The sequence below is a fragment of the Aotus nancymaae genome, unplaced genomic scaffold (assembly GCF_030222135.1).
Source record: "Aotus nancymaae isolate 86718 unplaced genomic scaffold, 86718_ANA_hifiasm-v0.15.2.pri h1tg000015l_0, whole genome shotgun sequence".
NCBI lineage: Eukaryota > Metazoa > Chordata > Mammalia > Primates > Aotidae > Aotus > Aotus nancymaae.
In genome coordinates, this window is record NW_026988426.1 from 7,107,392 (window position 1) to 7,122,751 (window position 15,360).

At 43.5% G+C, this 15,360-nt stretch overlaps 1 protein-coding gene across 4 annotated transcripts in view; it reads left to right on the forward strand.

Annotated features, from left to right (window-relative positions):
• CYFIP2 (cytoplasmic FMR1 interacting protein 2) overlaps positions 1–15,360 on the forward strand; it is a 142,926-nt gene that overhangs the window by 16,728 nt on the left and 110,838 nt on the right. For all 4 annotated transcript variants that reach the window (XM_064376481.1, XM_064376484.1, XM_064376482.1 and 1 more), the window contains exons 2-4: positions 3,460–3,599; positions 5,082–5,171; positions 13,986–14,063. In XM_064376481.1, the coding sequence (XP_064232551.1) occupies positions 3,483–3,599; positions 5,082–5,171; positions 13,986–14,063 (285 nt within the window). In that variant the 5' untranslated portion in view covers positions 3,460–3,482. The remainder of the gene's footprint in view (positions 1–3,459; positions 3,600–5,081; positions 5,172–13,985; positions 14,064–15,360) is intronic.

The window sequence follows — 15,360 nt, forward strand, 5'->3', positions numbered from 1 at the left end:
CACAGGCTGTACAGGAAGCATGGTGCCAGCATCTACTTGGCTTCTGGGGAGGCCGCACAAAGCCTTCAATCCCAGCAGAAGGCAGAGGGGAAACAGTTACACCACATGGTGAAAGCAAAAGCAAGAGAGTGGGCAGTGTGGGGAAGCGGGGTGCCACACACTTTAAAATGACCAGCTCTCCTGTGAACTCAGAACTCACTCATCACCAAGGGGATGGCCCAAGCTGTTCAGGAGGGACCCGCCCCCATGATCCAGACACCTCCCACCAGGCCCCACATCCAATACTGGGGATTAGAATTCAACATGAGATTTGGGTGAGAGCAAGTACCTAACTGTATCAATGGATGTTTGCCGTTTTCGGTTTTTGCTGTCATAAGTAGTGCTGCTGTGAATGGCCTTGTGCATATATCTTTGTGTATTTTTGTTCGTACAACTTTGGGATAGATTCCTGGAAGTGGGATTGCTAGTCAAAGGGTAAAATGCTTATGGAAGTTTGTTAGTTAGTGCCAGATTTCTTTCCATGGGAAATGTGTCATTTTTACATCCCTATCAACAATATTTGGGAGAGCCTGTTTCTCCATAGTCTTGCCAACAACATGTATAGTCAAACTTTTGGATTTGAGCCGATCTAATCAGTCAGAAATGATGTATCTCCATTTAAGTTTAATCTGGATTTTTCTTACTGAAAATGAGATAGGACACCTTTCAAATGCAGTTTTCCTGGTCCCCTGGTTGGAACCAGGCATTTTATTATTAAGAAGCTGTACATGTGACTTTTTGACACAAGCAGGGCCAAGAACCATTAATGCAGAGTGTTTGAAAACACTAGCATAGAGGTTCGTATGAAATAAACCTCCCCTCATCGGGTGTAGTCTCACAATGCAAGCCTGAGCCGTTGGAAGGAAGTATGTCGTAATGAAGATGACTTCAGACTGTGGAGCTGGACAAACCTGGCTTTGCCCTCACTCCACCACTTGCCAGCCCTTGACCCTGTGAAATTAAATGCCGAGGTTCTGTTTGTTCATCTATAGAACGGGAATAATCAGAGTACCTACCTTTATGAAGTGGACGCAAGATTGAAATAGTCAAGTACTTCGCACAGTGTCTGACACAGAGTAAGGGCTAAAGAAATGTTTTATCGTTATTATAATTGGAATTAATGAAGAGAATTAGCAAGGCTTTGGAGGTTGAAGATCATATACCTAGTAAAATCATCACTCCCCCTGTAAAATGGACTTAGTAGTGTAAGAAGGAAGACAGTCTTCTTCTTTTCTTTTAATGGATAGGCAAAGTGGTTTTGCTGTAGAACTAAATGCCACACTTAGAATTGTGGGGAGAGAAGAGGAAGAAGCTTAGGTGTGGAGAGGACCTGAAACCATGCTAGGAGGCCAGCCTTCTGCAGAGGCAGAGGGGGAAGTTACCTCTGAGCTCAGTGAGCCCTCACTGGATGCAGCATTCGCTGTTGCCATGGTACCTGATGGGAGGTGTGTTCAAGAACTGGGGTTAATGTGAATCCAGTTAGCTGCTCAGCAGCCAGTGAAGGCTCAGCCCCAATCTGCCCTCCCAACCTTGGACCTAAGGCAGATATTAGTCTCCGGGCAGCATGACCTTGGGTATATTCTGCAGTTGTTTTAGCCCTGTGCAGTCCCTGGACCAAATTCTTCTGTTGATGATCCGTTTTCCCCCTAATGTAAGACACTACATTTCCTAACAAGCAAGGCAAACTCGCTGGCATTCACGGGAGAAACTCCAGCCCTGTCTCACAGCTATCTGGGATTGAACGTGGTCAGGAAGGGGTTCTCAGACAAGCACGGTGGCCCTTCTCTTTGTGTCCCTGTTAATCATGTGTGTTTAGGGTTGGCTTTATTATTGTTACAAATCTTTTTCTAAAACTCAGTTTTTAGTGTTTTTGTTCACCTCTACTGTTGTGTTGTATTTTGCCTTGTTTTTTGCTTTATGTCTGCCTTTGTAACTCTCAACCCCTCTATTCTCATTTCTCTGGGCTGATTTTTGTTCTGTGAAGGTTGTTGAGTGTAACATTAACTTCATTTAGTTCCACTTTTCTTTCAGCTAAATGTGTTGAAGACATTTATGAGTGCTTTCCATCTTTCATTTCTAAATATCTTATTATTGCTATTTAAATTCCTCTTTAGTTATGAATGACCTTGAAGTATGTTTTCTAAATTTTCAGAGGTATGGGATTTTATTGCTATAATTTGCATTATTGATTTCTAATTTCATTGTATTATATTTAATAATCAGTAATAATCAGTGAATGTGACTTGTAGGCTATCATTTTTGAAGAAGGAACCTGATTTATATCCTAAATCATGATTAGTTTTTTTTTCTTTTTTGAGATGGAGTTTTGCTCTTGTTACCCAGACTGGAGTGCAATGGTGCAATCTCGGCTCACCACAACCTCCGCCTCCCGGGTTCAAGCAATTCTCCTGCCTCAGCCTCCCTAGTAGCTGGGACTACAGGCGTGTGCCACCATGCCCAGCTAATTTTTTGTATTTTTAGTAGAGACGGGGTTTCACTATGTTGACCAGGATGGTCTTGATCTCTTGACCTTGTGATCCACCCACCTCAGCCTCCCAAAGTGCTGGGATTATAGGCGTGAGCCACCACGCCCGGCATGCTTAGTTTTTTAAGCAGTGTTTCACATATGTTTGGGTGGGGAAAATGAGTATTCTGTTTGCTGTGTGCTGAGTTCTTAAAATAGGAATTAGCTCGACTTGGGTAACTGTGCTGTTCAGATCCTCTTCAGCTTCTAATTCTACCAAACATACCGTCAAAGCAGTTACACTGTGCCAGGGTCTAAGACACAAAATGTCCATTTAGGGTTGATTTGTTTAGTGTGCCTCACAAAAGATACTCAGGCCAAGGAAGACAATGGCTCCTCCATCTTTGCAAAGAAGGTTGATTTGCAGGAATTGAGTTATTTTAATCCCAGTTTAATTAGCCTAAAAACCTGGGCTCTGGTTTTCTGTTAATTATCTTGGCTGTCACAATCATGGATAACTGTGTTGCATGATAATTTAAGAGTGGAATTCATAAATATCCTTAGGAAGAACAAAAAAGGTGGAGAAATAACCATGACCCATGTCCTCACATCCCACTTGAGGTCCTTCACTCCTGTTCACGTGTGGGAGTTACGTAACTTCTCTGAGCCTTGATGTTTCATCGGTTATATAGATAGAGTACCACCTTCCATGTTGATCACAGAGGGTGGCGGTGAGGGTCAGCCAAGTACACACAAAGTACTTTGTTAGCCATGTAGAGATCCTCAGATATAAAAGATACAGGTTGAGAACACCTTGTGAAGAAGTGGTGAGTGGAAGTGGCCTCAATGTGTTTTAACCCTCTTTATTCTCCTGAAGGATCCTGGACATGGTGCGATTAAAAGAAATTTTAGAGGACCCTGAAAATCTCCACTGACCTTCTCTTCCTTTCCCTCAGTGCGGAATACAGAAACTGCAGCCATGACCACGCATGTCACCCTGGAAGATGCCCTGTCCAACGTGGACCTGCTTGAAGAGCTGCCCCTCCCCGACCAGCAGCCATGCATCGAACCTCCGCCTTCCTCCATCATGTACCAGGTAATGGAAATGGCAGATAGCACCAGGGGGCCCAGGAACTCTGGAGATCCCCTAACAGGGTTTGCCCTGAGGCAGAGGGAAGGGGAGGTCTCCATCTAGAAGGTGAAAGGTCATGAGCTGATCCAGTCCCTTGTGCACTGGTGGAACCGAGTGTAAGGAACAGATTAGCTACTAAATGTGCACCAGGACTATTTCCCTTTCCCAGTCTTGTTGATCCGATTGGACCCCCAGATACCTTTCTGGCTATTCTTGCTGCTGCACTAACCAAACTTTTGGCAGCTCTGACCTCATGAATTAAATATTGCAATTTAGAAACCCCAGAGCCTGCCTGGGTAATTACTTTTGAGGAGGGCATTACAACATCCCATAGCAGCTCATGCCTCAGGGAAGCTGGTCACTGTTGTTTGCTTTTGCTTAAGAGAACAGAGCTTGTGATAAACCACCATCAGATTGTTCCAAACCGTGACCCATCAGGGCTGGGAGTCAGCTTTTTATCCCCTTGTCTGGGTATACCAGTCCAGAAGCCATGTTAAGAAAGGACGTGCTAATTTGAAAGTTCTAGCTGTGTTTGACCTTTTGATAGTTCTCAGACTGCTAAAGGAGACTAAATATAAATACATGATAAATTCTTAAATTTCATTCAGTGGATGTATGAAGCACATGCTTGAGGGTTCAGCTCATAAACTTCATTGATTCACCTCTTCTAACCCAGATTAACATTTTAATTATACAGATATCTTTTTTGTCATAAGCAATACAGAAAAGTATACAAAAAAGTATACAAAAACATATAAATTTTTTCTTTAACCGTGCCTATATATATGCCTTTTTTAACCAAATATACACGTGTGTGTGTGTGTGTGTGTGTGTGTGTGTATGTGTATGTATTTACCAAAAGAGAACCATACTATATTTATTGCTTTATGACTTGGCTTTTTAACTTAAAATATGGATATTTTTCCATGACAATACCACAATGCTACCACATTATGCTTAGCCACCTCGTGGTACTTATAAGCCCGCTTATGGATATGCTATTATATGTTCAGCCTTTCACTGTTGAGGGACATCTGGGTTGTTTACAGTTTTTTAATCACAAAAAAATGCCACGGTGATTATCCTTGGACCTATATATCCGCACCCTTGGGTGAGTATTTTCTGGAACTGCTGAATCAAAGCAATGCACATCTTAACTTTTAGCAGCTATTTGGGCTTGTGGAGTTTCAGCATTTGCTTCTGAGGCTCAGCTGAGTGAACCTGATTACTGATGGGAAGCAGATGGCAGGCCCTGTCATCGCTGGCTTCTGCCCAGTGTGAGCGAGGGTGAGACTTTGTGGGGAAGGGGCAGGATGAAAGGTGATGCAGCGGGAGCATCCACAGAGAGCTCGTGCTGTTTGTTGGCAGCAGTTTGCTCCCCGGACACCCAGCCAACTTGGAACTGTTTTCTAACGACCAAAATGTTCCTGCCCTCTAATTCCACAGGCTAACTTTGACACGAACTTCGAGGACAGGAATGCATTTGTCACGGGCATTGCAAGGTACATTGAGCAGGCTACAGTCCACTCCAGCATGGTAAGTCTCTGTGACCCACGGGTGCAGACATGCTCCCTGCTGGGCTGGCAGGGGCTGTGGGCAGCTTCTCACGCCAGAAGCATGTGCTCAGCTATTCTAAGAACCCCCTGCCTCAGTCAGAATCATGTGCTTAAGCCCAGTCTTACATTCTGCCCCATCCCCTCTGGGTGCCTAGAAACATAGTGTTCCCCTTTATCGTCCAGCTTTGCAAATCCTACTCAACTGTTAGGGCCCAACTTAGTCTCCACTACTCACTTCCCTGAGCTCCTATAGCTTTTTGGGTTAACCATGTGATTGGCTTCTGCCTTGTACATAGATTATTGAATGTGTGGAATTTTGTCTCTTGAGCAGAGCAAAAGATTCCTCGAAAAAGGGACATTGGCTTTGGTTTTGGGATAACAGTTAGTTACTCAAAAAAGCTGATGGCCTAAATCATTTGCAAATAGGGCTAGTTATTATTTTCTCTCTTAGAGTCTGATTCATCTGTGGAGGGCTCCTCCCCTTCCCTGTTGGGTTTTCATTGATTTTATTCTCATGCAGCACTGCAATTTGAAGAATTCCAAATTCCGTGTTCATAGACCCTGCCTGTGGCCCCATAGACCTTTGACACTGTATGTCTTAGCTTGTTTTGTGATGCTATAACAAGGAAACCAGACTGGGTAATTTATAATAAATAGAAATTTAGGCCGGGTACAGTAGCTCATGCCTGTAACCCCAGCACTTTGGGAGGCTGAGGTAGGAGGATCCCTTGAGCCCAGGAGTTTGAGACCAGCCTGGGCAACATGGTGAAACCCTGTCTCTACAAAAAAATTTAAAAATTAGCTAGATGAGGTGGCACACACCCATAGTTGCAGCTATGTGGGAGGCTTAGGTGAGAGGATTGCTTGAGCCCAGGAGGTTGAGGCTGCAGTAAGCTGTGATCGTGCCACTGTACTCCAACCTGGGCAATAGAACAAGACTCTATCTCAAAAAAAAAGGGCAGTAGTTTATTGGCTCATGATTATGGAGGGTGGAAAGTCCAAGATTGAGGGGGCAGTATCTGGTGAGAGCCTTCTTACTGCATCGTATCGTGGCAGAAGGCATGACATGGGTAACAGAGAGAGAAGGGAGCCAAACATCCTTTATAAGGAGCTGACTCCCATGATAACAGCATTAATTCTTTCATAGGGGTAGAGCCCTCATGACCTGATCACCTCTTAAAGGTCCCACCTCTCAACACTTGCATTGGAGATTTAACTTTCTTTTTTTCTTTTTTTTTTCCCTGAGACAGAATTTCACTCTTGTTACCCAGGCTGGAGTGCAATGGCGCAATCTCGGCTCACTGCAGTCTCCACCTCCTGGTTTCAAGTGATTTTCCTGTCTCAGCCTCCCGAGTAGCTGGGATTACAGGCAAGTGCCACCATGCCTGACTAATTTTTGTATTTTTAGTAGAGACGGGGTTTCTCCATGTTGGCCAGGCTGGTTCCGAACTCCTGACCTCGTGATCCGCCCCGCCTCAGCTGAGATTTAAGTTTCTAACACATGAACTTTGGGGAACACATTCCAACCATAGCACTGTATCAGTTATCTCCTGTAACCTTGTGCTGGCAAATTTGGTCATTCATTTTGTCACTGTTCATTCATTCAGTAAGCATTGTGTCGCCGGTGCCTGCAAAGGACTGTGTAAATGCTGGGGAGGTATGCAAGGACAGACAGGGGCCAGTCCTGATCCTCAGTGAGTCAAGTGGGAAATTGACAAACTTACCATTTTTCGAATGCTTCTTCTGTAAAGATATGTTAGATGCATTTGTCTCATTTACTCCTCACATCAACTCTGTGAGGTAGGTTCTATTATCATACCCATTTTACAGATGGGGAAAACTGGAGCCCAGAAAAATAACATAACTTACTCAGGGTCCTGCAGCTGACAAGTGACAGATCTAGGCCAAGGTCTGCCTGACTACAAAAACTGTGCTCCAGACTATGCTTTGCAGACAAATAAAAATACAGTGAAAAATAAAAACACATGAAGACAAATAAAAATACACGAAGTTAAGGGTAAATGTCATGGTAAAAGTTCAGAGTTCTGTGTTTTTGAAAGAACCTTGAGAGAGTCAGAGAAAGCTTGATGAAGGAAGTGGCTTTTGCGTGAGGCCTTGTAGGAGGGTAATGATACCTTGTAGATTCAGTATACTTTAAAATATAGGTAAGGCATTTTCATATGTTATATTATTGGGGCTTTATAACAGCCCTGTGATTTGCAAAGGGATCATTATATCCATTTTAGGGATGAGAAAACTGAGGCCTAGAAAAGTTAATAAGCAGGTTGCTCATGATCCCACATCTAGTAAATCATAGGACTGGACCTGAAATCCAGGACTGACTCCCTGTCCTGATCTCTTTCTCCTGTTCTGTGCTGTCTCACACAGTTAGAATTTTACTAGTCAGAGATGAGATGGGGAGGGCACACCAGGTGGAAGAGCTGCTGTGAGCAAAGGCACAGGGCAAGGATTTTCAGGCATTGTCTGGTTTGAACTGTAAAGTACATATAGAGATATTGTTTACAGATTCCCTACAAATAAGGGGTCAGGGCATAGAGGGTGTATTTGTTTGCTTGGGTACCATAACAAAGTGCCACAGACTAGGTGCCTTAATCGGCAGAAATGTATTTTCTCCCCGTTCTGGAAGTTAGGAGTTTAAGATCAGGGTGTCCATAGGTTCAATTTTTCCTGAGGCTTCTTTCGTTGGTTTCCAGATGGCTACCAAGGAAGTGGCAGCCATCTGTGTCCTCGCGTGGTCTATTCTCTGTGTGCACATATCTCTGGCACCTTCTTTTTGTGTGTCCAAATTTCCTCTTTTTATAAGGACACCAGTCAGATTGGATCAGGGCCCTCTCTAATGGCTCATTTGATCTTAATTACCTCTTCAAAGGTCCTGTCTCTAAATACAGTCACATTCTGAGGTTCTATGGGGTTAGGGCTTCAGCATATAAATTCGGGCACACAATTTAGCCCGTAACAGAAGGCTTTAGTTTATTTAATAAAAAAAATTAAAAGCAATGGAAAATCTTTATCCTTAGAAGAGATATGAACAGAACTCTGCTTGGGGGACAGGTTCCATGTGTTAGTTATGTGTAGAATGAGTTGCAAGTAGGAATGAGGCAAATATATTAGTCAAGATAATTTTTTTTTCTTTTTTCTTTTTTTTTTTTTGAGACAGAGTCTTGCTCTTGTCGCCCAGGCTGGAATGCAGTGGCACAATCTTGGCTCACTGCAACCTCTACCTCCTGGGTTCAAGTGATTCTCGTGCCTCAGCCTCCTGAGTAGCTGGGATTACAGGCACCTGCCACTATGCCCAACTAATTTTTGTATTTTTAGTAGAGATGGGGTTTCACCATTTTGGCCAGGTTGGTCTCAAATTCCTGCACCATGTTGGCCAGGCTGGTCTCGAATTCCTGACCTCGTGATATGCCCACCTCAGCCTCCCAAAGTGCTAATATTACAGGCGTGAGACACCTCGCCTGGCATTTATTTTATTTTATTTTATTTTGAGATGGAGTCTCGCTCTGTCACCCAGGCTGGAGTATAGTGGCATGATCTAAGCTCACTGCAACCTCTGCCTCCTGGGTTCAAGTGATTCTTCTGCCTCAGCCTCCTAAGTAGCTGGGATTACAAGCACCCGCCACCACACCTGTCTAATTTTTGTATTTTTAGTGGAGACAGAGGTTTTACCATGTTGGTCAGGCTGATCTCGAACTCCTAACCTTAGGTAATCTGCTCGCCTCGGCCTCCCAAAGTGTTGGGATTACAGGTGCGAGCCACCACCACCAGCCTAGTCAAGATAATTAAAATTACCTACGGTGCAGGCATTCAAGGCCAAATGAGGGTGATGGCCCTGGGGTACAGTCAAGAGGATATGGATGTGAGGGAGGGACACTGGCTTTGCAGTCATCTGGGACTATTTGGACTGGGTTCCTAGGAAGACCTGGGTCAGGACACCAATAGGGAAGTTGGAAGGAGGGTCTGGGTTGGAGGGTGATGGTGTTCATAAACTTAGTGGCTTAGAACAACACTGATTTATTTGTTTACAGTTCTGTAGGTCAGAAGTCCAACATGGGTCTTACTGAGTTAAAATCAGGGTGCCAGCAGGGCGGCAATCCCTCTGCAGGCTCCAGGAGAGAGTCTGTTCCCTTGCCTTTTCTGGCCTCTAGAGGCACCCACACTCTTTGGCTGGTGGTCCCCAGCCAGTAGTGACTTCACTCTGATCTCTGCCTGCATCTTCACATCTCCTTCTCTGACTCTTCTGCCTCCCTCTTTTGCTTATGAGTACCTTGAGTTTACACCGGGCTCCCCAGGATAATTCAGAATAACCACCACCACCTCCCTACCCCCATTGAAAAGCTCTTAACTTGGTCACATCTGCAAATTCTGTCTTTCCACGTGAAGTAACATATTCACAGGTACCAGGGATTAGGGTGCAGACATTTTTAGGGGACCGTTATTCCTACACAGGGAGAGTGTTGATGTGGCTTAGGCATGAGTTATGATTGGCATGCAATGCTGACATTCCTGGATAACACCAAAATCTCCCTTCAGTCAGTGGTGTCCTCTTGTGCCTTGTCCGGTCTTTCTAGAGTAGCTTATCAGCAGCAATGTGGGCATATGAGATACTCATCTTCTTGTATTTCTCCTGCCCCCACTTGGGCAAGGTGAATCTCTCAAAGGGCAGGATAGCCAGAGAAAGGAGGAGGGGAAATGCATAAACCACGTAATTTACCAACTATATGGAAGAGTTGAGGATTCTTTGCTGGGGGTGAGATGGGGGTTGAGTGATCACTGAATCTGTCACTACAGAAAATTTGAGCTAGACTTACATTGGGTTTAAGTCATGGACTTACAGAATATTAGAAATGTAAAGAGATCCTCAGTCTTGAAGCTGTCAATGTGGGCTGCACAAGAGAAACACCTGCGGATTGTTAAACACCAATACCCCATCCCATCCCCAGGGATAAATGTTTAGTTAGTTTGGGGCATGGCTTGGGCATCAAAGTTCCCCAGTAACCCAATGTACAGCCAGGGTTGAACACCAATGATTCAGGCCAACTCTTTACCTCCAAATAAAGAAACTAAGACATTATAAGTCAAAAGATGGGCTCAAAAAGAGTGAGGACTAGAACTCAAGTTTCCCAAGACCCCCACCCAGGGCTCTTTCCACCGCACCATCCTGACCTCTGCTGCATTCCAGCATAATTATACGACAGTTCTGGCTAATGGCCAACCATGAGGCAGAGTTCACATTCTTCTTGTTCACTGCAGTGTTGGCAGCACAAAGCACAGAGCCTGGGACTGTGAGTGCCCCATTAAACATTCACTGAATGAATGAGTTGGAATTGCACCTATCAGCAGGCAGTTCGTTCGGTGCTAAAAGTAGACCCACGTTCCTTGCATTACTGTCACTTCTCCTTTCAGACATGTGTTCTGAGGCAGATGACTGCAGGACCCACCACAGGCTTGATTGGTTCTCCCTGGTCTCAAGGACATGTTACTGATTTTTAAAGTTCTCTAATCATTGAACGTGTGACTTGTCAATGACATTTGCTGTTGAAAATGAAACTGTCACAAGTAAATTAATCTGATGTTGTACTAATAAGATATTATGAAATGGTGATATGTGGATTTAAAAATAGAGTTCATTTTTTAATATAGATACAAACATTTATAAAAAGAGATGGCCTAGGAAAGTTCTTTTTTTTTTTTTCAAGGGGTATTTCCATTTGAAGTGTACAATTCAGTGGTTTTTAGCATATTCACAGTGTTGTATAGCCATGACTACCACCTAATTTTCATCACCCCTGAAAGATACCCTGGACCTGTTAGCAGTCAATCCCAATTCCTCTCACCCCCTCACCTCCCGGCAACCACTAATATACTTTCTGTTTCTATGGATTTGCCTATTTTCATCTAAATAAATAATCCAATCTGGGACCTTTTGTGTCTGACTTCTTTTACTTAGCATGTTTTCTTTTCTTTTTTTTTTTTTAAATTGAGATAGAGTTTTGCCCTTTTTACCTAGGCTAGAGTGTGATGGCGCAATCTTGGCTCACCACAACCTCCACCTCCAGGCTTCAAGCAATTCTCCTGCCTCAGCCTCTCAAGAAGCTGAGGTTACAGTCATGCACCATCATGCCCGGCTAATTCTGTATTCTTAGTAGAGATGGGGTTGCTCCTTGTTGGTCAGCCTGGTCTCAAACTCTCGACCTCAGGTGATCTGCCTACCTCGGCCTCCCAAAGTGCTGGGATTACAGGCATGAGCCACCGTACCCTTTCAAAGTTCATCCATGTAGTAGCATACATCGGTAGTTCATTACTTTTTATTGCTGAGTAATTAATTGTATGGATATACCACGTTTTATTTATCCATCCATTGATGGACATTTGGGTTATTGGACTATTTTGAATAATGCTGCTATGAATTTGTGTTACATGCAGATCTTGAATCTACACAATTTTCTGTGTAGACATGTGTTTTCAGTTCTCTTGGGTATACACATACCCAAGAGTTACTGGGTTAAATGGTAATTCTGTGGGTAATGGGTCCTGACACTGCCAGATTATTTTCCTGACTCACTTCACAGATTACCAAGAATGTGTGTGTGTGTGTGTGTGTGTGTGTGTGTGTGTGTTCCATTTAATTCTCATAAAATTCTATGAGATTATTAATATTACCATGATTTAACAGATGACTAAGTGGAGAACTTTAGGCTAAGTGATTTACAATAGACTAAAGGGCCAATAAGTAATGAAGCTGGGATTTGAGCCCAGATATTTATTTATTTATTTATTTATGAGACAGAGCCTCACCGTTTTGCCCAGGCTTGAGTGCAGTGGTGCAATCTAAGCTCACTGCAGCCTCTGCCTCCCGAGTTCATGTGACTCTCCTGCCTCAGCCTCTGGAGTAGCTGAGATTGAAGGCACCCACCACCACACCTGGCTAATTTTTGTACTTTTGGTAGAGATGGGGTTTTGCCATTTTTGGCCATGCTCATCTTGAACTCCTGACCTCAGGTGATCCACTCGCCACGTCCTCCTAAAGTGCTAGGATTTTGGACTGGTTGAGTCCCAAGTCCAGGTGGAGTCAATATGAAGAACTTCCCAAAAGACCAATCTTACGTTCTACAGTAGTATTGGTATTTGTAAGAGCAACTGGGGAAGTCACAAATCTTGTGACCTCTGGCCATGTGGCTCCTGAGTAGTAAGGGATTATGGAAAGTATGCCTACATCTTAAGCAGAATTCACTCACCTCTCATAATCCTAATCTTTTGGCCTTTCATTAGTTTTACAAAGGCAGGTGTGAGCCACCGTGCCCAGCCTTGAACCCAGATGTTTGGACCTTGAATTTAGGTCTCTTTCCACAGTAGCATTTACTCAGTGAGATGAGTCATCACTATAATTTTTCATGTTCGCTTTTCATGCTGTTGCTGGTTTTCCCATCTGCTCTGGCTATTATTAAAAATTGATATTAATCATTTTCCTCCTTATGAGATAGCAGTACATGGGCTCTTATAAAAGTGTGAACATTATAGTGCTATCTGGCTTTTTAAAAAGTGATGCAAAATAATCCAGCCCCACAGAGAGCTTGCTATTCAGAGCATGGTGCATGTTGCACTGAAATTTTGTTCAACACATAGTAATGTAATCACCTGATGGGTATTTCTGCCCACTGCACAGACAAAATCAATTCACTGAGACAGTGGTATTGCAGTAAAGAAAGAGTTTAATCAATGTGAGGCTGGCTATGCAGGAGACAGTGTTATTATGCAAATCAGTCTCCCCAAAGGCTTGGAGGTTAGAGTTTTTCCAGGATGGTTGGGTGCGCATGGGGCTAGGGAATGGGTGCTGATTGGTTAGGGATGCAATCATGAAGTGTGGAAAACAGGCCTCATGTGCTGAGGCTGCCTCTGGGTGGGGGCCATTGGACCAGTTGAGTCCCAAGTCCAGGTGGAATCAGTCTGAAGAACTTCTCATAAGACCAATCTTACATTCTCTATGATAGTGTTGTGTTGGTATTTGTAAGAGCAGTTGGGAAAGTCACAAATCTTGTGACCTCTGGCCACACGACTCCTGAGTAGTAAGAGATTGTGGAAAGTATGCCTACGTCTTAAGCAGAATTCACGCACCTCTCATAATCCTAACCTTGTGGCCTTTTGTTAGTTTTACTCTGGCAGTTTAGTTTTGGGAAGGGCTATTATCATCCTTGCTTTAAGGTTAAACTATCAGTGAAATTCCTCCCAAAATTAGCTTAGCCTACATCTAGGAATGACCAAGGACAGCTTGAAGGTGAAAAGCAAGATGGAGTCAACTATTTCAGGTTTCTCTCACTGTCATAATCTTTGCAAAGGCAGTTTCAATAATATACTTTAATAATTATTTCTGTTTTGCTACTGTACATACTGTTTTGCTACTTGCTTATTTTCTTGCTCACATTGTATCTGGGGAACACATAGCTCCACCCCTTTCTTTCTAAGGTAGCCATCCATCTGTTTGGAAAAATGTAGCCTAGTTGTGGAGCCCTTGGGTATCTGATGAGGATGATTTAGGTCAGTTCTTCTCAAACTTATTGTGTATGTGGGTCATCTGGGAATTTAGTTGAAATGCAGATTCTTACTGCATAGGCCCAGGAAGGGGCCTGTGATTCTGCATTTCCAATAAGGTCCCCAAGTGATGTCCATGCTACTGGTCCATGGACCTAACCATAAGTAGTGAGGATTTGGGGGCTTTGGAAGCCTGGTGGCACCTGTCTGGTTCCTCCCTGCTGAGGCTGTTTTACCATTTCAGAATGAGATGCTGGAGGAAGGACATGAGTATGCAGTCATGCTGTACACCTGGCGCAGCTGTTCCCGGGCCATTCCCCAGGTGAGACTGTCCTTGCTGTGTGTCTCTTTCTCTTCCAGAGGGCGTTACTAACCCCTGCTTCATCCCCAAACCAGAGAGCTGAGCTTTTCCACGTGGCAGGGAGTAAAGCAGGGCCTCTTATCCAAGGAAAAACCTGGAAGACATTCAGAGAGCTTCCCATCAAACTGATGACAGGGACCCATGTCGAGGGACCTAAAACACATTTGTTCAATAGATTTTATTTCCAAAGCAGTATATGCTCACCACATGACACCAAAACCACTGCAGAGGGTATAAAGTGAAAAGCAACGTTTCTACTGCCTCGCCCCAACCACCCAAACCCAGCTCCCACCATAGGATGGCCGTGTACACTTTGTGACATATTCTTCTGGATCTTTTGTCTGGCATGAATATTACTTTGTAAATAATTTACATAAATAATTATATAATTATTTATATTTACATAAATAATTTACATAAATAATTTAAATTGCTTACAAAAATGTACTGTTTCAATGTTTGTATTGTTCTGTCACTTTCTTTTTTTTTTTTTTTTTTTACCACTTAATTACTGACTTTTTTCCTGTTGACACATACAGATATTTTTATTACCATCAGTACCATTATCATGTAATTAGTGGGTCCCATGGTAACAAAATCAGCAAGCCACAGGTGTGTAAAGTAAAGGGAAACTATTGCTCCCCATTCCTCCTAACTCTAGGCCCCAGCAATAACTACTGTTAACAGTTTGGTTTGCATCCTTTTAGATTTTCCGTGCCTGTCTTAGATATGAGCACACATGCTGTTTTGTTTTGCTTAAAAAAATGGGACCGAACTATACTGACTATTCTGTAACTTTTTTCACCTGTTTATGGTGACTTGTTTCCTTGTTACATAAAACGGTCTCGTTTCTTCTAACAGCTCACAGTGATATTATGTGATTGTAGCATATTTTATCTACTTAATCATTCACTGGTGGGTATTTAGCATGATGCTGCCATTTTAAGACTTTCTAAGCAATAGTGTGAGGAATGTCCCTGTGCTTACCTTGGCTCGCTCTTTAGATCCCGTGTACCCATTAGCAGCCTTGGCGTGTGCGTTGTGAGAATGTCTGCCATGGGATTCTGATGTGCACGCTGGTGAAAACTGCAGAGCAGGGGAAGTGGGCCTGGTTTTGTCTAGGGGAGCTTTGTCCCAGGTGTATCCAGAACAATGGATAGAGCATTCTCTCTGATTAGAATCCAGCTGGATCCCACTGGAGCAGGCACAGGGAAAGACTGAAGGAGCGAGAGCTTGTAGATGAATGGGAACATGTCAG